This window comes from Callospermophilus lateralis, chromosome 15 (genome assembly GCF_048772815.1).
Source record: "Callospermophilus lateralis isolate mCalLat2 chromosome 15, mCalLat2.hap1, whole genome shotgun sequence".
In the NCBI taxonomy this organism is placed as follows: Eukaryota; Metazoa; Chordata; class Mammalia; order Rodentia; family Sciuridae; genus Callospermophilus; species Callospermophilus lateralis.
In genome coordinates this window covers 61,791,535-61,814,691 of record NC_135319.1, presented here as the reverse complement: position 1 = coordinate 61,814,691, position 23,157 = coordinate 61,791,535, and the positions used below count along the sequence as shown (strand labels likewise).

Sequence of the window (23,157 nt, the reverse complement as noted above, 5' to 3'; positions counted from 1 at the left end):
CCTACTATAGTTAATATACAACTAAATGTGCTTATCAGGCTTCCTATTATTTTTCAGCTCTGACTCCCCTCCAACAGTCCTATCTTACTTTACTCTTTTTCTTACAGAAACATCTCCCTAAGAGAGATACTAAACATATTTTGGAAATTATAACATAGAAGTAGCAAGTAGGGAGGCAGTTAGGCACAGTGGTACACACCTGTAGTCCCAGGGAGGCTGTGGCAGATGGATTACCCCAGCCCAGGAGTTTGCTGTGCAACACAGCAAGACCCCATCTCATGAAAAGAAAAGAAAAACAAACAGGGGCTGTGGGTGTAGTTCAACATTAGAGCGCTTGTCTAGCAGGTATGATCACCTACATTGCCAAAAAAAAAAAAAATTAAATAAGTGGAAGAAACTTACATATATACATGCAATTATGGAAACATCATACTTTGTCTTTATCTCATTCAATCCTCAAAAAATGGCTAATGTGAATACTATCACAATCCATTTTTATGAAGCAACATAGAGCTTGTACACAGGACGAAAAGACTTGATTTTGCAATAACTTTGCACTTTCAGGGTTTTCTTTTTTGGTACAAGGGATTGAACCCAAGCGTGCTTCATCACTGAGCCACATCCACAGCCATTTTTTATATTTTATTTAGAGACAGGGTCCTCAGTAAGTTACTTAGGGCCTTGCTAAGTTGCTGAGGCTGGCTTTGAATTCATGATCCTCCTGTCTTAGACTGGGATTACAGGCATGTACCACTATGCCTGACATCTTCACAGTTTTCCCTGAAACTGTTGCCTTTCTGATCATAACAGCAAAACACCTAGTCTAGCAACTATTCTGACTCTTCCCCATTTATGGAATTCCTTACAAAATATAAGCATGATTTTTCACAGGAATATCCATTTTCATATCATCTCACTTTCCTGAAAAGTCATGTTTTTAAGTTTACCTTCATTAATGCTTCAGGAAAAGGCTATTGATTAAATGTATAAATCTCTCAATTTATTTGTCACCCTTTTTGACAGAGATTGAAATTTTCATTTGATGTTATTTACATCAACTATGTGGATATACCATTTTAACAGGAAGACTGACATGCACCCATTAACTACTGTCTCCATACTGTCTCCAGGGCCCAGTTTCTCAACTACCAAATCATCTGCTACACTGCTACAAGAGTCACTGTTCCATAACTCAATTCTGTCTTTCCTTTTTTTAAGTCCCATAGATTGCCACCCCCACTGAATAAATCAAATTTATTTAGTTCTGTCATATAAAATTTAGCTTTAACCTTTTGCTCAGTTTTTGACATTACTTCCATTCCCTAAGATCAATTATGCTGATGTGAACCTGCTATACCAAAGTGTTGTGCTATTTCACGTACAATCCTGTATATGTTGTTATGTGCCTGTCCTATTGTCAGCCCCATTTCAACCCAAACCCTCCTCAAATCTGATATACTGTGAAGAGTTCCAGAACTCCCAATCTCAAAGTTAATCACTACATCTGGGTGTTGACACATCCTTGTATTCTCTTTTATAACACTAATCAGTAATATTGTAAGTACTGATTTTATATAGAAACCCCCCCACCAAGGATTGAGCTCAGAAGTACTTAAACATTGAGCCACATTCCAGACCATTTTTTTTTTAAAATAACTTTTATTTATTTATTTTTTTACGTAGTGCTGAGCATTGAACCCAGTGCCTCACGCATATTAGGCAAGCGCTCTACCACTGAGCTACAACCCTAGCCCTCCAGTCCATTTTTGTTTTTTTATTTTGAGACAGGGTCTCACTAAGTTGCTTAGGGTCTCATAAAGTTGCTGAAGCTGGCTTCAAACTTCCAATCCTCCTGCCTCAGCCCTCAAGCTGCTGGGATTACAGGTACGCCCCACCATTCCCATCTTCTTCTTTTTAATGTTTTATTTATCTAATTTCCTTATTGTCTAGTATACAGAATAAGGCTCAACAGCATTTGTTGAATGAATAGAAAGAAAATTGTAAACTAGCTGATAAGGACTGCATATGCATAGCTGGGAGGGTCCAAAAACAAAGAAAAGTTCAGCAGCAATCTTTAGATTTCAGAAGGGTGATCATGTAAAAGACATAACTTGTTCTTTTGACTCTAAAGAGCCAACTAGGACCACAAAAATTAGAGATACACTGTGCTTGAACATAAAGAACAATTAACACCCTCAGGTTAGGGATGTAGCTCAGTGGTAGAGTGATCCTGGGTTCAATCCCCAGTATTGAAAAATAAATAAATACTTCAATAACTTACATTTCCACCAGGTGCATTGGTACGCACCAGTATTCCCAGAAGCTTAGGAGACTAAGGCAGGAGGACTGCGAGTTCAAAGCCAGCCTTAGCAACTTAACGAGACCATAAACAAACTCAGCAAGACCCTATCTCTAAATAAAATAAGAAAAGAAGCTTGAAAATGTGGTTCAGTGGTTAAGCATCCCTGGGTTCAATCCCTGGTACCAAGGGAAAACAACAACAACTTACATTTCTATGTAGTATATCTTCTTTCTGGTAATGAATTTTTTCCTCATAAGTAGGAGTAATTAGAATTCTGTTTGCTAGATTTTACCATGGTACTTATATGAGAAATTTTCCTTTTATTTTAGCACTAGAACTCCAGTAAGTATACACTGTGCACAACTATATATTTTAGTTATCTTAACTTTTGATACATATACTTTTAAACACCTGCATCTATACTACTACCAACCTAAAACTTTTAGAGCCTAAATTAAGCTTTACATATAGACAACCTATCATTCAAAATATTCCAGTTGCACAAGATGGCCTCTTAAAAAGCTATGAAATGATGGGAACATTAAAAGGAAGAGGCTGGGGCTGGGGCTGTAGCTCATGGCAGAGCACTTCCCTAGCAGGCATGAGGCACTGGGTTTAATCCTCAGCACCACATACAAATAAACAAATAAAATAAAGGCATTCTGTCCACCTACAACTACAAAAAAAATTTTTTTTAAAAAAGAGAAAAAGAGGCTTGAAAAATACCTTAAAAGAAGTGGTTAGACAAATCCATAAAGGAGCTGGGGTTGTGGCTCAGTGGTACAGCACTTGCCTAGCACATGTGTGAAGCACTGGGTTCAATCCTCAGCACCACACAAAAATAAATAAATAAAATAAAGGCATTATGTTCATCTACAACTAATTTTTTTTAATTTAAAAAAAGAAATATCCCTAAAGGCATTGAGGTAGGCAGCATAGAAATAAATTTTTTAAATACTTTATTTATTTATTTATTTTTATGTGGTGCTGAGGATCGAACCCAGGGCCTCGCACATGCTAGGTGAGCGCTCTATGGCTGAGTCACAACCCCAGCTCCCAGAGTAGAAAAATTTGAAAGATATAATCTGTACTAACACTCTGAAGCTCACAAGCCAAAGTATTAATTTCTACCTAACATTCATTCTCTGGAGCAATTATTGTTATGCAACCCTCTTCAAACTCAATGTAAACAGTGTCTCTTATTTCTAACCATACTTTCAATCCTTCAAATTTTCTTTATCATCTTCTTTTTTTTTCCAAAGAGAGAGAGAGAGAGAGAATTTTTTAATATTTATTTTTTAATTTTTGGTGGACACAACATCTTTATTTTATTTTTATGTGGTGTTGAGGATCGAACCCAATGCCCTGTACATGCCAGGCAAGCGGCTACCACTTGAGCCACATCCCCAGCCCCTTTATCATCTTCTTACTACCTTATTATATATTCCTTGTCTTGCTTTTCAAAAAAAAAAAAAAGTATTTTTCCTACTTGACTAAATGGCTACCAACAATCTAGATGAAAACCAGATATGGAAATTCTAAATAATGCCCAATGTATGATGGGTAATATATATAACCCTATTTAAAAAATATGAGAAAATAGCACATAATTTGATTTTTAAAATATCATGTTCATTTCCAAATTTAAATATTTTAATCCGTGCGGGGTTAGAGACAAGCAGACAGAAATATTTTTTAACACACAAAAAAGTATATCCAGCATAAAATTAAAATTAAAAAGAAACTGAAAACCCAAATTTAAAGGTAAGTTAAACACATTATCAAGATCACTCTCAAACTAGCTAGCTTGGTTTTCTAACATAAACTTCTCTTAATTGCAGGAAAGAGCCTGCTGAAAACCCAGACAGTCACATGGGTTTCCCTCTTTTCTTTTAGCCACAAAATAAGAAGTTCAAGAAAGGCTGAAGCAGCAAATTTTGAAGGGGAGTAAGTCATGTGCAATGTGAAAGACTTCTTAAAGGCATGGAAAAGAATTAAAACTAATAGCAAAAAGAAGGAAAACTAACCTTTTTTTATTTTATTTTTTTCTTTTTCTGGTGCTGGGGATTGAACCCAGGGCTTTGTGTGTGTGAGGCAAGCAAGCACTCTACCAGCTGAGCTATATCCCCATCCCTAACCTTTTTTGTAAGCTGTAATAAAGGTAGAGAGTTATACTGCCACACTGAAGGGACCTGGAAAGAAGAATTTGCACATTAAAACTTTTCACAGAACAGGCAAGCATGGTGGTCTAAACAGCATAAAAAGAAAAAAATCCTTCCATTAATAAAAAGGAAGTTAAGATTTTATTAGGCAGACATCAATTCTCAATCTAGTAAAGGCTCACAAAATATTGCTATATTTGGATTTATCTGGTCTATTGTACCTCTGTTTACATTCATCAATTATACAGGACCTAAATATGACCTGATTTTAAATCAATAAAGCAAAGTAAGGTATAAATGTTTATTATACCTTCTTTTAGCAACTATCTGAAGAAATCTGCATTAACAGGCCAGTATTTCAATGACTACAGTCCAGGAACTAACTGCAACAGAATCATGGGTGTAAGAGGCTTTTAAAAAATATGGATTTCATGCTGGGTGAGGTGAGGCATACCTGTAATTCTAGTGACTCCAGAGGCTAAGGCTAGAGAATCATAAGTTCAAAGCCAGCCTCAGCAATTAAGCAAAGCCCCAAGCAACTTAAGGAGATTCTGTCTCAAAATGAAAAATAAAAAGGGATAGGGATATAGCTCAATTATAAAGCATGCCTGGGTTCAATCCCTAGTACCAAAGGGGAAAAAAAATGTGGATTCCTTCCAGGTATAGTGGAGGGATCCAAAGTTTGAGATCAGCCTCAGAAACTTAGTGAGACCCTATCTCAAAATATAAAGGACTGGAGATGCAGCTTGGTGATCAAGCATTATGGGTTCAATTCCCAGTAATTAAAAAAAAAAAAAAAAAAAAAAAGTAGATTGCTGGTGGACTCCACCAAGGATCTACTGAATCAAAAGTGAGACCTCAGGGAATTTGCATCCTGCATTCTTAATAACTCTCCCTCCTTCCAAGTAATTTTAAAAACTAAAGTTTAAGAATCACTGTAGTGTGGTATAAGCACCTATCAACCAGAACTATTTGAGGACGACTCTTGGTGTAGCTAACAGTTTGCAGGATGAAATAAGCAGCCTCAAAAAGAACTTGCTTTCCCTTTCTGAATACATTTAGAGATGCGTAACAGATGTATTGCCTCAAAATCTCCAAATGTTTCCACTCTTTCCCAAAAACTTCCCACCACAACATAGTAAGTACAAAATGTGTGAGTAAGCCAAGTTAAACATTTCATGAACTTAAACTGAAAAATTGGCTTTGCCTGTCTACAAAGTCCCTTAAAATAATAAAAAATATAAATATTGTAGTCTTTCTCAACATTCCTTTCTTTCAGTTCCTTCTCAATTTTGCTTTTTAGTCAAAGCTTCATAACTTCTGGAAATTTTATATCACTACATGATAATCCAGTTTAACACCCAACCAATCCCGTGTAAAAATTTTGCTTTAAAATCTACTACACAAGTTGTGAAATGTTTCCTCAGATAGTTAAAAAAAATTCATTCATTCTAGTCTCTTCCTTAAATCAGTGGATTTCAGTGATAGAGTTGGGGAAAAGATTATGGTATTCTTGCTATAATCTAAATTATAACATTTGAATTCTCACAATAAATACAAAGCACTTAGAATATCACTCTTTAACCCTCATGACAATCCTATAACAACCTTTTATGAAAGGTTGCCTAAGGTCCAAAGAAGTCCAGAATTACACAGCTGGTAAATTAATTCAAATCCAAGCAATCTAACTCCAGAACCAGCATTTTTAACCACTCTACCATCCAATAATTTGAAGATGCCACCTAAAATTAAGGTATCTAAATCCTCAAGTCACAAAAACCTACCTGATAGCTCAAGTCAACTGGGGACAACTTTCTAAAAAAAAAAAAAAAAATACAAATTCACCTGCCAAAAGCAGGCCTCCTGAATCTAACTATGTGTAGGTTGTGGATTAGTGAATTTAATTTCTTTAATGTCCTTTCAGGTAATTTCTCAGTATATCAAATGCTAGAAACTATTGTTCCAATATGGAACACTTGCAACCTTCAAGAAGTAACTCATGGTCTGAATGGTAAGTCTTAAATTCTAGTTAATTGAAGCTGGTAATCTACACATGAGAAACTAAACAAAGATTTTACTGATGTTTAGCATGATTACTCTGAGGTAGAGTTAAACGTTTAGGAAAAACGTTTTCAACGTTTTAGAGTTGAAGGGGATATAGTTCTATCTCTGGCAACCCTCTCATTTTAACAGATTAAAAAACATCCTGTATTTTTAAGCATGCTCTTTAACTCAGTTCACATTTGTAATATTTAGCCAGTAAATATTTGAGGTCTACTACTGTGTGTGCAAAAATAAGCCATTCTATTTCAAAGCATGTTTGAAAACAAGATATGAATTTAGCCAGGCATAGTGGCACTTGCCTGTAATCTCAGTTACTTAGGAGCCTGAGGAAGGAGGCTTGCAATTTCAAGGCCAGTCTCAGTACCTTAGCCAGACCCTGTTTCAAATAAAATAAAGAGGCTGGAGATATAGCTCAGTGGTAGAGTGCTTGCCTAACCTTTTGGGGAAGCCCTGGGTTCAATTCTCAGTATAGCCTACCACCACCAAATAAAAAAGACACAAGTTTGCTTGGAGGATCCATAAAAATGGTATAAAGCTGGGTTTTTGTTTGTTTTGTCCTCTGATACTAGAGATTGAATCTAGGCATGCTTTACTGCTGAGCCACAACCCCAATTCTTTTTCAAAATTTTTATTTTGAGACAGGCTCTCACAAAGTTGTCAAGGCTACTCTCAATCCTTCTGCCTTAGCTTCTGGAAATTGCTGCTATTGCAAGCACCCAACACTGTACCCAGCCTAAAGCTACTTAAATTTTAAGAAAGAGAAATAAAGGGATCCTTGAGGAATAAAGGCTAGACTAGAAATACAAGAGATTTCAAAAAAGTTCTTACTCCTCACTGTTGATCCGGTGAACATGGAAGTAGTAGTACCCCTCTTAGAATTTCAATTTTGAAATACAGGACAGGGTCAAGGGTCTGAGGAAAGGTTACTGCTAGGGCTCCCACAACAAAGTCATTATAAACACAGAGAGGTACCCATGTGAAGCTGAAGCAAGCTCTCAACAGGGACTGAAATAGAGCTCTCTTTATCAGGAAGGAAAGGAAGCAGGAAATGACCACAGAGGCCCTCCAAAATGAGAGCAGTTCCATCCTAAACAAATTCCTGTATCTCCTACATGATTCCTACTATAGTCAATGAAGCTCCTATCAATTATGTGTCTTAATTGAATACAATACTTTGTAGTAAGAATTGCCATAAAATGCTCCCCCCTTTAAGAAACATGAAGCTATTTTTAAAATGTGTTTGTTATAGACTGTTGCCCAGTTAAAGGAAAATGAAGTGAGAAAGGAAAGAGAAGGGCGGCAGAAAGGATAAATAGGTGGGAGAGAAAAAGAGTCATAAAATGAACAGAGGTGGTAACTGATTGTAATGGAGAAAGAGAATCAAGAGCCAACTTTTCATCCCAGTCCACAACTAGTTAACTGAACTTCTTTAGGTAGTGAGCTTCCTCATCTGAAACTTCAATCAGGAGTAGAAGCTGCACCCAAGAAGAATTCATTCTAGGACAAGCCAATCCCAAGAAAAGCCCTCTTCAGGAGCTTCAGAGTTGAGAATGACAAATACATACAGGAAGAAAGTTATTTCTGATTATTTTACCTGAAGATGGAGGTTTTGTTCCAAATTTCACTCACTAGAGAATAACAAAAGGAATCCATGAATGTTCCCAATTCAATCTTACCTGAGTAGGATTTATACCAGTGTTAGATTTGTAGATTCAGACTAAAAAAACTTCACAGTCCTTGCCTCTAATGTGTTTACAATCCAGTTACGGTATTAGCTAAATACTAAAACAAAAATTGTGCCTCTGACTCTGTCCTTTCCCCAGAAAATCATATAAAGGAAGCAATGACTTCTGGAGTCTTGACACTTACATCTCAATTAAGTGAAATTTTTAAAGAAATTAACTTTAGGGTACCCAAGTTTCTGACTTTAAATCCAGTACATAGTATAAATACTATAGTCATTAAATGTCATCAAGCTATATTAATAAAAGTCCTATTAGACAATTTGAAGGAAAATTTTAATTTGACAAATATTCTGTCTACTGCTAAAATGAAAGCTTCTATCTAATATAATTTCCTTGTTGCTATTCATAAATTACAATGCAGATACAAGTGTCTGTTTTCCAACTTAATCCTCACTACCCTGCACTCCACCTTCACCTCAGAGACCATTGTGCAAATCATATCTGTTCTTAATGCTTGGCACAAAGGAAGCACACAGGGCACTCTGGTTGAACTGGTGATCTCCAAGGTCTTTTCCTGGTCTAAAACTGCCTGACACCTGACATCAAAATATGAACACCGAAGGGCACACTGTGTCACAAATACATAAATTTAACTCACACTGAAACATTTTAGAATTGCCTCTACAAATTTTAAATATACTTTTGCAACTACAGAGTTCACTACCATATATTTTGTTCTATGAGTAACGCGATAGTAGGATTTCCCACCCTTGATCTAAGAAACTTTATGTTTTATTTGTATATTTAAACAAGAAGGGGAAATGAGACAATAAAAGAGGAATAAGAAATATCAATTATGGTCACACAGTAGGGGGAAAAAAAAGAGGCTCACTTAGGAGAAGCAGAAAAAAGGGCCTTCCTAGATACAGAACTATAATAATTTGGCGTAACAGGTTGGTATCTAATTCTAAACACTAAACCAACTGTATTTTAGTAAAGGCCACTGAAACAAATGACTAAACATTATGAAATACAACCACTACTTTCAAGAATTCCCAAACTACTTGAATGGTCTTGGACTCCACGCAAATAAACAGCTCTCCAAAATGATTTCCCTTCTTTTTCACAACCACAATCTGTAGGCCTCTCCTGACCCCCGGCCCATCCAAATCCTTTTGGTATAAATATTAAAAAAGAAAGAAAGAAAACGGGGCCCAGGTTATGTTTTTCTGGAAGAGGCAAGCGCAGTAGCAGGTTGTCAGACCTGAATACACAGAGACCAGGTGTGAATGCATGTACAGCCTCCGAGCGACAGAAAGATTTGCTCTCCACAGAGCTCCAACTTCTCCTCCCCGAAACACAAAGCCGACCCAGTTCCTTTTCCCCTAGTGACAAATCAAAGCTAAGTCTCGACGCGCGGGGGCCGCACCGAGGCAGCCATCCAAGCAGCTCTCGGAAGGCTCCGGCCCGGCCCCGCCCCAGGCCCCGCGCAGCCTGCGCTGTACCTGGCGAAGAAGTCGGCGAAGCCACCACTCCGTCGAGCCCGGGCCGAGGTCCCTGCGGGGCCCTGCTCTGCCGCGGGCGAGGGCACCGGCGGCCCAACCGATGGCAAGTGTTCGCCGGGGCTCTGGCAGCGGCTCACCTCGAACGTGTTCCGAGAGTTCAAGTGGACGTCAGGGAAGCCGTGGCTCGGCTCCGCGCCCACACCCCCACTAGTCCTCCGGGCCGAGCTGGAGGGGGGCGCGCCCTCCTCAGAAGCCCCGGCGCCGGCTCGTAGCGGCTCCAAGTCCTCGCCGCCACTGCCGGCGGGGCTCTCCCCTGAGCCGCTGCCGGAGCCCTCGGACTCTCTAGCGTCCGAGGCTGCCAAGCAGCAGCTTCGCAGTGGGTCCTCCAGCGGCGCGGCCCAGTCGGACGGGTTGTCCGCGCCGTCCGCACCCTCGTCGCCAGGCCCTTCCAGGAGGAGGCGGCCGCAGGGATAGTGGCGGCGCGACTCCGGGCCGCCGGCTGGAGCCAGCCCTCGAGCCTCCTCCAGGTCACGACAGTCCTGGCCCAGCAGAAAGCCCGAGTCCCCGTTGGTCATGCCTCCGTGTCGCGGCGCGCGAGGATCCGCCGCCTCCGCGCCGCGGTGCTTGGAGCCGGATCCCGGCGGGCAAGCGCCGGAACGCGGGGCTGCCGAGGGCGGCGGGGCGACGGCCTGGCCAGCGGGGAGAGGACAGTAGCAGAGCCCCGGACCCAGCTGCTCCCCCGCCGCCTCGAGGTAACGCTGCAGCAGCTGCCGAGGCGGCGTCTCCTCCTCCTCCTCCTCCTCCTCCTCAGCCTCCTCGGGCGGCTCCACAGCGCCGACGCCTCCGCCAAAGCCGCCCGTGGCCCGGATCATCTTCCCGTCCTGGCCCACGGGCTCCGGCGCCAGAACCGGCAACAACTTGGCATTTCTTCCAGAGCAGGCTCCGGCATCCTCCGGACCCACCATCTAAGGGCCGGGTAGTCGCGGCCGGAGCAGGCGGCGGAGGACTCGCCGGCACAGGCTAGCCTAGAACAGCCCTGGGTGCTGGTGGTAGGGTTGCGGCCGCGGCCGCCGCAACGTTCCCAGACCCACCCCTCCCACCCGCGGGGTCTGGGAGTTGCGAGAGGGCGGGCGCGCGCCCGGGCTCGCGCACGCGCAAAAGCCGGACCGGTCAAGCTGCGACCTGGAGATTCCCCGAACCATAGAGACGATAGCTAGAGCGACTCGGGCGGCCAATCCGGGATCTGGCGTCTGGTTGGTGGAGGCTGGTTTGCGCACTCCGAGGGTTGACAGTTCTTAACAGAAGCGCGGGTATTGCTCTCAGAAAAAACTCAACTTGGCGTTACTTCATTTATAAGAGTAAAATATAGGATGTTAGCGTCCTTCCAGCTCTAATTGGTCACTAGTCAATTTTACGATTTTTGCCTCCTTCTACGCTACAGTAAAGGATTTCATTGCTTCATGGCATTATCTTCTCCACTTCATCTTCGACAGTACGACAAAAGTCAACTTTGTTTCCCAGAACCGTGTTTCGGTACATTGTTTCTGTTATTACCTAAGGTGGGAGAAGAAGTGGAATCAGGCGGAGAAGGACTAATCATAATTTCAGCAACCTGGGATGATGGATTAAAATGAGGTGATGACTAGGGAATAGAAATGAAATGTATTTAAAGTATAAAATCACAAGATGTGACAACGAACCAGAGGAGCGATAGAGGAACCAACAATTACTACAAAGCTATAAAACTGAAACTGATGTGGTTTGAAATAGGAAATTGAGTTGGAAAATTTTTTCCTGATTAATAGAGGAAACATCTGGTAAAGCAAAAGACTGGAACTATCTAGCATATAGTTAAGAGTTCCAAAAACTTAAGTTAGGGTTTAGGTTTGGAAATGCAGGTTGATTAGTCATCTGCTAATGAAACTTTAGATGTATAATAAGTGACATCACCTTGGAAGAAAGAACAAGGTGGAGTGATCCAAAGATGTCATTATTACAGAATAGAAAAAAAAAAAACTGTATTGCAAAAGATTAAACAGTCAGGCAGCAGTCCTAAATAAGGTGAACAGCAAATATAGAACTCTCATTCTAGAACTGTGTAGTGAAAGCAAAGACAAAAATGGAAGGATGAAGTAGAAATCACAGGACAGTATTGTGGAGTCTTTAGAAATTACATTCATTATTAGATCTGATAGTATATAATAATAATAATGACTTACTATTAGGATCTAATAATAATCCTAATTTGTTATTAGGATCTTTCAGGAGGAAGAAATGACTTCTGGGACACAGGTAGAAAAGTCAATATGGCAAGAGATAAAAAATAGTTTTGAAATATATGTTGATAGTGTAGTACTCCAAAATATGTAAAGAATTCACATAACTAAACAATTAAAAGACAAACCAATTTTAAAATGGGCAAAGGACTTGAATATATATTTTTCCAAAGAAGATATGTTAATGGGATATTAATAAGCATATTTATTCATACTACCTTTAGGAAAAGGCAAATCAAAACTACAATGACATAGTACTTCACACACACAAGCACTTTAGCAATTTTGAAAAAAACAAAATAACAAGTATTGGAGAGAATGTGGAAAAGGTAATTGCTGATGGTATACTACTTTAAAAAATAACTCATTAGTTATTCAATAAGTCAAACATATCATTACTATACAACCCAACAATGCTACTAGTAGGTGTATATCTAAAAGAATTGAAAACAGGTGTTCAAAACAAAAATGTTTTACATGAATGTTCAAATCAGCAATAGTCATAGTAACCAAAAGGTGAAAACAACCCAAATGTCTATCCACAGAGGAACAGATAAACAAAACTGGTATATTCATATAATAAAATGTTATTTAGTTATAAATAGGAATAAAGTACTGATACAGTACAACCTGATGAATCTCAAAAACATTATGCTAAGAAACAAGACACAAAGATAACATGTTATATAATTCCATTTATATGAAATATCCAGAATAGGTAAATAGAAACAGAAAGTAGATTAGTGATTTTCAACCAATGGGGGAAGGGGGAATGATGCTCAGTGGATATAAGGTTTTCTTTTGGGGTGAAATAAAATGAATGAATATGGAGTGAACATGAAAATATTTTGGAACTAGAGAGAAATGGTGGTTATACAACATTGTGAATATACTAAATGTCACTGAATTCTATATTTTAAAATGGTTAATTTTGCCATACATAGTAGTACACGCGTGTAATCCCAGAGACTCAGGAGGCTTAGGCAGCAGGATTGCAAGTTGAAGGCCAGCCTTAGTGATTTAGTGAGATCCTAAGCAATTTAGGGAGCCCTTGATTCAAGATAAAAAATAAAAAGTGCCGGTCGAGGTGGTGCAGGCTTGTAATCTCAGCAGCTGGGGAAGCTGAGACAGGAGGATCTTGAGTTCAAAGCCAGCCTCAGTAACAGCGAGGGGCTAAGCAATTCAATGAGACCCTGTCTCTAAATAAAATACAAAATAGGGCTGGGGATGTGGCTCACTGGTTGAGTGCCCCTGAGTTCAATCCTCAGTACTAGAAAATAAATAAATAAACAAACAAACAGACAGACAGACACATAGATAGATAGATAGGGCTAGAGACTTAGCGATAAAGCTTGCCTGGTTTAATCCCTGGTAGCAAAATAAATTAAAATTGTTAATTTTATGTTATGTACATTTCATCTCAATTTAAAAAAAATTAACTTAGCATATTTAACTAAAAAGAGCCAATAAAAATAAAAAAATTTTTTAACAATATAGGAGATGTCTAGACTAAGATATTTATGTGAAGATAAAGAGGAGGGTGTCTGAGTCTAATCTGAATCATTTGTCTTTTTTACCTTCCTCCATTCCACCTAGAAACTTTATCTTGCAATTTTCTTCCTGCTGTCAAATCATTCCTAATTAATTTATTCCTTTCTAGCTACCACTATATTTCTCCTTTTATGAAATCATACTATTTTAAAACTTCAGTTTCTCTAAATGGCTTATTTTGGTCATTTCCTTCCTGTCACAGCAAAGGATTAATGAATCATGATAACCCATTTCAACCATACAATTTTCTCAATGTGGAATTAAAAAATGAAGAAAATTTATATTTGCTATGTAGTGAGCAGAGCATGGTGGCACACACTTGTAATCCCAGCAACTCAGGAGGTTGAGGTGGGAGGATTGCAAGTTCAAGAGCAATCTCAGAAACTTGGACCATGTCTCCAAATAAAAAGGGTTGAGAATGTAGTTCAAAACCATGTGATTAAGGATTGGGGTTGTGGCTCAGTGGTAGAACACTTGCCTAGCACATGAGGCACGGGGTTTAATCTCTGGTACCATATAATAAATAAATAAATAAATAAATAAATAAATAAATAAATTAAATAAAGGTATTATGTCCATCACTAAGAAAATATTTTTAAAAACCATGATTCAGAAAACTGTCTTATGCTTATTGTAATATATGCAGTTTTCATTGCTCATGAATGAATGAAAGATTAACATAACAGCTATTTTTTAGCCTTTGTTTTATTTACTTATTTTTATGTGGTGCTGAGGATTGAACTGAGGGCCTCACACATGCTAGGCAAGTGCTCTACCAATGAGCCACAACTCCAGCCCCTAAACAGCTATTTGTTTTGTATCAGTGTGCACTAGCAAGACCTAAAATAATCATAGATTGTCCTAAATCTATACTGATATATAAGCTATGAGTCTTTGATGATAAACAGATTAAACAAATTGCAGTCAGAATGTCCATTTTGACTTGATTGACATGTAGAAAAATTCGATATTAAAATCCAAATGAAAGTTTTGTACAATAGTAGAGATGTACCATCTGTAAAAGACTATGTAATTTGATTTGCTATTGAAATCTTCTTCAACCTCTGCAAATAGTTTACGTTCCATGCATGCCTGGTAAAACCCCAGCTGGTAAAAGAGAGTGACTAGGACTAAGGTTGTGGATTATAATTAGATAACAAATATTGAAAGGATGCATATTGCAGATTAACTCATCAGGGTGAGATATGTGGGAAATGAATGATAGTAAAATCACAAAGCAGCTGCTGTTTGGTAAACCACAGCATGACAAGCCACAAACCCAGAGACAGATGAAATGCTTTTAAAATGTGCACTGATCCTTTGGGGAAGCAAACTGATGCTACATATTAAGAGGCACTCTAATCCTACTCCTGGGAATTTGTCATAAGGAAATCATCCCAAAGAGTAAGATAAAGCTGTACAAAATGCTTATAGCAAAATGTTTTAGAATTAAAAATTATAACCTATCTGAGTCAATAATATGGAAAGTGAAGGTAAAACTAGATGTCAGTGAAATGTTAAGACAATTAAAATGACAAAATGTTGAAATATGGGTATATTTTACAAAATAATACTAGATAAAGAGTAGAGATAGGGGCTGGGGATGTGGCTGAAGCAGTAGTGCACTTGCCTGGCATAAAAATAAAATAAAGATGTTGTGTCCACCGAAAACTAAAAAATAAATATTAAAAAAATTGCATACCACAATTACATTGATTTTTAAAACTGCATAACTAGCATGATAAAATTTTTTTAAAAAGATCAAAAAGGATAGACATGAAATGAGAATGATTAGAGTTTTTAAATTTTTATACTTTTTACTAATATTTTTTAAATAGATTAAATGCTCACTCTTTAAAAGAATGTTCTGAAATGCTTTTCCAAATGTTTGTCATAGGGTTGGGGATTTAGCTCAGTGGCAGAGCACTTGGTTGCCTAGCACCTACAAGGCCTTCAGCCCTGAAAAAAAACAAAAGCATGTCATAGTTATAGATTGTGAAGAAACAAGAGTTGTAAATATTCTTTATGCTGCAAGAAGACACGTTTAGAGGAAAAACACCTATAAGCCCATATTTTAAAATTATAGACAGATTTGCAAAAACAATGATAGGTTCTGTAAGTAGTTACAACTGCTATATTCAGTGAAGAGTTTTTACATAAATTCAGTGTGAGGACAAAAGTTTGTTAAGTGTCATATTTCCAGAAATAAAGCTAGACTTAAGGTAGGTTAAATATTTTTCTTTTGTTATTGTTTTCAATGAAATCTTTATTTTGATGACAAAAGTATAACAAATTAAACCAAGCCATTTTGCAGTAGAACAAAATAAATTATGAACAGACAAAATGAAAAACAAGCTCTGTACCATTGCCCAGGAATAATCAATATTAATAATATTAATTAAACATTAGACTGGGTGTATAGGGCAGTGGTACAGTAAATGCTTAGAATACATACAGCCCTGGGTTTAATCCCCAACACCTACCAAAATTTGTAAAAATAGTATAAAATATTTCTATATGCTTTTAAGGTCTAAATGTTAATATCTAACATAGCTCCAATACAGTGATCAACATCAGGAAATTAGCATTCATATAATATTATGACCTATTCTACAGAGCTTATTCACCTTATTTTACTAATGTTCTTGTCACTATGTGGGGGGGGTTAAGGAGGTCTTTCCAGAAGGGGAGAATACATTTACTCCAACCTTCTAGTTACTGGCCACATTGCAGGAAAGAATTTAAAGATACGCCAAATTTTAGCTGAAAAGAATAGTTTTATTAGAAAGCAAATAAATAAATAAATAAATGGAAGGAGGAGGAGGAGGAGAAAAGAAAGTACTCACTCTTAGAATAGAGCAATCTCAAGAGTGAGATGTGCTACTAGGGCTTGAGGCCAGGCTTTTATTAGGGTACATAATTAGGTAGAATATGTATGATCCAGGGGAGCTGGACTTTCCTTGGGATGGGAAACATTGAGCAAGATTGAGTTTTCCCATCAGGAGGTCCCAGGTGGTATGTGGGTTTCAGCTTATATCATTGTCTCTGGTGATCAGGTGGTCCATTAGGCCAGAGGGTTGTGGTCCAAACAAATGCTGGTCCCTAGCTTCATGAGGTTATTAATGGTCTCTTAATAGTCTTGTTCCTGTTTTGCTACATTCCAGAAAATGTATAGGAAACTGGAAAGTTAGAAAGGAATCTAAGGGCTGTTCAGTGCATCCTTACATTTTGATCCTTTTCTGCCTCTTAGGCTCTTTTGTCCAGCGATTATTTGCAAGTAGTTTTTTTTTTTTTTTTTCTATATTTTAACAGGGATATTTTCCTTCACATACTCAGCGTTTGCTCTTTATCCCTAAATTTCTTCTGATTACAATTTAATGCAGGTTTAAGCATTTCATTTGGTTTGCATGTCTCCTTCTACCTCTCCAATGCAAAACAGTTGCTCAGTCCTTACCTTTCATGACCTCAGGACAGCTTTGTGGGCATACTCCCTAGAGAGTCATACAAGGCCTTACATGTGGTTTAATGTTTTGCTGTTGCTATCTTGAAATTCTTAATCATTTTGAAGAAGGAAACTCACATTTTAATTTGAACTGGTCTCTGTAAATTACCTAATTGATCCTGCAAAACCTTGACACTTTTTTAAAAAAATCTTTTTTTTTAAAAAAATAACTTTATTGTATTTATTCACTTGCATGTAGTGCTGAGGATCAAACCCAGGGCCTCACACGTGCTAGACAAGCACTCTACCACTGAGCTATAGCCCCAGCCCTAATCTTGACACTTTTGAAGAAGATTGGCCAGTTATTTTGTAAGATGCCCTTTAATTTTGGTTTGTCTAATGTTTCTTTTTAAGAAATTTCAGGTTGTATTTTTGAAACATTCAATGGTACTCCATTAATATTCGTGGTTTTATGTGTCAGTTTAAAAAACTAAACTAAATTAACAATTAATTAAATCAATAAATTCAGGTCATGCACTTTATGTTAGAATACCATAGAAGTGACATTGTGTCCTTCTCAATACATCATATCAGGGGTCACATAATACTGATATATCTCAATATTGATGATTCCAATAACCTAGTAAAGATGGTTTCTACCAAGTTTTTAAAATATATTTATTTTTTAGTTATAGGTGGATGCAATATCTTTCTTTTATTTTTATGTGGTGCTGAGAATTGAACCCAGTGCCTCACGCATGGTAGGCAAGCACTCTACCTCTGAGCCACAACCCCAGCCAGAGTATCTACCAAGTTTTTGCTCTGTAAAGTTACTATTATTCCCTTGGTATGTGAAGAGATACTTGTATCCTTAATTAACTAATCAAAATTGTATATCTTTATCATGTACCACATGTTGTTTTGAAACATGTATTCATAAGAAAATACTCAAAGATATGGTAATTATCTGTTTCCCATAACTTTTAAGCTTAAGCATTTATTAATATGCCAAATGACCTCTATCTATTTGCCAAATGACCTCTATTCTCACTCATTTTTGGTACATTTAGTTGGAATTCTATGATATGGAAGAGCTTTCCCTTCTTCATGTATTCATTCATTCACTTAAATCAGTACTGACCGATAGAATATAATTTTATTCTATGTATTATAAAATGCTTAAACCTGCATTAAATTACAATTTGAAAGGCTTTGGGTGCACATTACAAATTTGTCTCCAGAAAGGCCCCATCAGTATTATATTAAGATGCTCATCTTTCCAAATCCTCACCAAAGAAGGACTATATTAAAACATATAAGTAAAAGAACTTCTCTTTACTATTTTAAATTCCTTTTCTTTGACTACTAATGAAGCTTAGTGTCCACACCCCCTCCACCCCATTGGAGGAGGAGGAGGAAGAGAAGGAGGAGGAGGAGGAGAAGGAGGAGGAGGAGGAGAAGGAGGAGGAGGAGGAGGAGGAGGGGGAGGGGGAGGGGGAGGGGGAAAGAAAGAAGAAGAAGAAAAAAATCTGTTTAGTTTAACCAGCTTCCAGTCCACCTCAGTGACTAAATAATTCTATGAAATATTTGTGGATGAAACAGGGACCTTAGAAAATTATAGAAATTATGGGATAAAAGATAATCTTAAAGTACTTTAAAATGTTTAAGAAAAGAAGATGTGGGCTGGGAATGTGGGAATGTAGCCAAGTGGTAGCGCGCTCGCCTGGCATGCGTGCGGCCTGGGTTAGATTCTTAGCACCACTTACGAGCAAAGATGTTGTGTCCGCTGATAACTAAAAAATAAATATTAAAAAATTCTCTCTCTCTCTCTCTCCTCTCTCACTCTCTCTTTAAAAAAAATAAAAAATAATAATAAAAAAAAAAAGAAAAGAAGATGTGATTATCTTTAACATGTAGCGGTATGATATGAATTCTTAAAGGGGATTTAGTAAAATATCTCTGAATCTAGGCTACTAGGTAAAAACACTGATGGCTTGATTTTTTTTTTTTCTTTTCATAAATCATTTAGGATGCAGGGATTGAGGGAGAAAAAAAGGAAAAGGATAAAATTCACCAAAAATACTGACTAGGAGGATACGAAAGAAGAGAGAAAAAACAAGGGAGGCTAGTAACTAAACTAAAAAGGGAAGTGGCTACCAGAACAGTACTTTTGATCCAAAGCCAGAGTATATCTACAGGAAACAGCTCCCCTTGGGATGGAGCATAAGAATAGGCTCAACTAATATTAAATAGTATAATCCTGAGATTTAAAATCTAGACAGTCAGCTGGACATGGTGGTGCACTCCCGTAATCTCAGTGACTCAGGAAGTTGAGGCAGAAGGGTTCCAAGTCCAAGGCCAGCCACAGCAATTGAGCAAGTTCCTATTTCAAAATAAAAAGAGCTTGGGATGTAGCTCAGTGGTAAAGCACCCCTGGGGTCAATCCCCATTACCAAAAAGGAAAAGAAAATGAATAGAAAAGAAATTAGCTGATGTGTGGATCTCATACTCAAGTGCCATTAGAGACCAGTAAAGCTAATAAATATTAGATAATAGGAAGCAGAATGACCTGTGGGGAAGTAGAGAGTATATAGTGTATGTACAGCCACCTAAAAGCATTCAAAAATCAATTTAAAAATAACACACACACACACACACACACACACACACACACACATACTTTTAACCAAACAAGTCGGCTGGCACAGTTTGTTCCTTGGTCCTCCAGTTTGTATTCCTGTGGCTGCTTTAAATTCTTCAGGAAAGAGTTGATAATGTCAAAGAAATTGGTAATGGAAAACACTCAGAAGACCCATAGCACTTAAAATTTACAATAAACCAATGGGTTTACTTAGTCTATACTTAGGAGTCATCTTAATTCATCAATTCAATTCAACAGACCAGTAAATATTTATTGACTCTTACTATGTTCAAAACTGATCTAGGTATTGAGAGTTATAAGACAGTATAAGACACTATTTCTGTACTTTGTTATTTAGTCCTTAGTACATGTTGTGGTAAATTTTTTGAATGGGCAATCACACAGAATACAAAATATCCTTTCCCCTTTACTCTGCAGAAAACCAGTGCCTCAAGCTTTCCACAATTTTTCACTTTCATGTTCCATTAGCTTTAAACTTATTATATGCCCTATATATACACTAGTGTATTTTGTATTCTAAAATTGGCTGTCTGCCTATAGAAAACTCCTATATCTTTAGTGAAAGGAAAATAATTTGTTTGAATTCCAATGTCCACCCAATTTTCAATAAAGATGCTCAATGAATGGTAATTGAATTTCTTATCTCTTTATCTCTGATGGTTTAAATTTATGTCTGTAATTTTTCTTTTCTTTCTTCTTTCTGTTTTTTTTTTTTTTTTCCAGTGTTGGAGATTGAGCTGAGGGCCATGCTAGGCTGGGTTCTACCACTGAGTTATAATTTTTTAATACTCCTCCCTTCAAGAGATGAAGTCTAATTCCCTTATAACTGAGTTTGTCTGGATTAAGTGACTGACTTCTAACAAATGGATTGGCAGGAATGATGACTTTCGCTACTAGATGTTAAAGGCATTAGAAGGCCAGGGGTATAGCTTAGTGAATAATGCTTGCTTAGCAGATGTAAGGCCCTCAGTTGAAGCCAAGCACTACCAAAAAAAAAAAAAAAAAAGCATTACAGCTTTTAACTGTGTTCTCTCTTGGATGACTTGCTCCAGGAAGTCAGCTGCTTTGCTATGAAGGCATTGAAGTAGTCCAGAGGTGAGGTTCACAAGTGAGAAATGGAAGCTTTCTGCCATAGCCATGTGAGCAAGCCATGATGGAAGTGAATCCCCAAGCCTTGGTAATGTCTTCAGGTGTCTGTAGTCCTGATCAACACCCAGGCTGGAATCTCCAGAATCAGAACAAGCCCGCTAAGCCACTCCTAAAGTCCATTCCCACAGAAACTGTATGAAATAATAAATGTTTATTATTCTTTTAAGTTGCTAAGTTTTAGAGTAGCCACTCCTAAAATCCATTCCCACAGAAACTGTATGAAATAATAAATGTTTATTATTATTTTAAGTTGCTAAGTTTTAGAGTAGTTGATTAAGAATCAAGAAATAACTCATTCAGGGCTGAGGTTGTGCCTCAGTGGTAGAGCACTTGCCTTGCATGTGTGAGGCTCTGAGTTTGATCCTCAGCATCAACTTAAAATAAATAAATAAATAAATAAATAAACTTAAAAAAAGAAACAAGGGGCCCGGATTGTGGCTCAGCAGAAGAGCCTACCACCGTGAGGTCCTGGGTTCAATCCTCAGCATCACATAAAAATTAATTAATTAAAGATATTGTATCCAACTACAACTAAAAAATAAAAATTAAAAAAATGACTCATTCACTTACTGGAACTGATACACTATATCATTAGGTCAATTTGAAAGCCTATCAGTTTTTTTCCACTTCCACAAACTGCCAAATTCCTTTTATTATCATTATTTAAAAGTCCTAAAAAGGATAATTAAAAGTCTTTTTTCCCCAATGAGCTCAAGAAAGAAATTTCAAAGGGACACATCTTTATCTTTTTTCTGGTGTGAATGTTGGAAGATACATTTTGGATCATCCAGACCTCTCATCCAACTCATGTTACCCACTGATATTACTTATGTATCCATTTATTTGCTCAAATGGTTTAAAATACAATAACAGCATCTCTTAGAAAATGAAGGAAAGCAATCAGAAGCATAAATTCCACCCAAGTACGTTTTTGGAATAGACTGTGGATAAATCCACAACAGAAATATTTCTAAACTGTTGTTGTTGTTGTTATTTGTATGGGTTTGTTTTCAGTAATGGGGATTGAACCCAGGGACCCTCTACCACTGAGCCACATCCCCAATCCTTCTTATTTTTTCTTGTGAGACAGGGTCTCTTACTGTTATCCAGGTTGACCTCAAAGTTGCAATCACCCTGCCTCAGCCTCCAGAGTCACTGGGATTATAGGTATATGCCACTATGCCAACACATTTCCAAAACTGTTACCAGAAGAAGGACTTGCACTTTGGTGATGAATGGAGTAAAGAATATAATAGAATAAGCAGGGTGGTGTTGTAGGAGGTGTGAGAGTAATACACATGATACCTTAGATGTTTCATTCTCTGGTCTTTTTCCTGCTCAGCTACGCTTCCCAGCAACTTTAGAATAGAGACCCTAGAGACAATACATCCTTGTTTCACAGAGCTTCTTTCACAGAGAGCTCCTAGCAGAGTCTGGTACAGAGAGGAGAGTGAGGAACTTGTGCTGCCCAAGGGACTATCAAACTGTACATGACTTTGTGGGTGGAATCTACTTCCCCTTCCCTAGGGATTTTGAAAGGCAATGAATAAATAAAGAATGGCTCTGAATCACCAATGAAAATAAACAAAAAGGAAAGGTCATGACTTACTTAAACTTATCAGCAAGAATCTTAGATGGAAAAGAACACATATCACAACATTAGAAGAATCCCTCTTTAATTTTCTCCTGATTATAACATTGTAGATTAGGAAAAAGGCATTAGGTATTTGATCCCTTGTGCTGAAAAACTACTCCCACTAGTGGGACTGGCATCTGGTTACATTTCCCACCTGGTGTAAACACAGACTTTGCTATAGTATATCCAGTTGTCTGATTCTTAATTAAATGAGAAATAATTAAATGAAGCTAATATTTATCTTATAAAATTATTAGCGATAAAATGAAATAATTTACACTTAGTTTGGAAACATAAAAAGTGCTTACATACTGGTAGTTATCATAGACTGCGGTCTCCTGTATTTGACCCTGAGTCAGGTTTAATTGTACCCCACCCAAAAAAGATACAGTAGCCCTCATTTAGCTGCAGTTTCTTTCTCCAGTTCAGTCAGACAGAGTACACTCATAGAATTTTTATTAAAGTATATTGTTATACTTGTTTCATTGTATTATTGGTCTCTTACTTTGCCTAATTTATAGATTAATCTTTAGCATAGCTATGTCTGTATAAGAAAAAACAGAGTATAGGTAGGGTTCAGTTCAGTCATGAGTCTCGAAACATATCCCCTGTGGATAAGTGGGGGGGCTATTGTATGGTAAAATCCTAAGCCCAGGTATTTATGAATACAACCTTATTTAGAAATAGGGTCTTCAGCTGGGCATGGTGGTGCATATGGGTAAT

General features: G+C 37.8%; 1 protein-coding gene across 2 annotated transcripts in view; it reads right to left on the bottom strand.

The window, feature by feature from the left end:
• Positions 1 to 10,780, bottom strand: part of Tbc1d12 (TBC1 domain family member 12) — a 78,376-nt gene extending 67,596 nt beyond the window's left edge. For both annotated transcript variants that reach the window (XM_076834873.1, XM_076834872.1), the window contains exon 1: positions 9,719 to 10,780. In XM_076834873.1, coding sequence (XP_076690988.1) covers positions 9,719 to 10,683 — 965 coding nt within the window. In that variant the 5' untranslated portion in view covers positions 10,684 to 10,780. The remainder of the gene's footprint in view (positions 1 to 9,718) is intronic.
• Between the last annotated feature and the right edge of the window lie 12,377 nt (positions 10,781 to 23,157).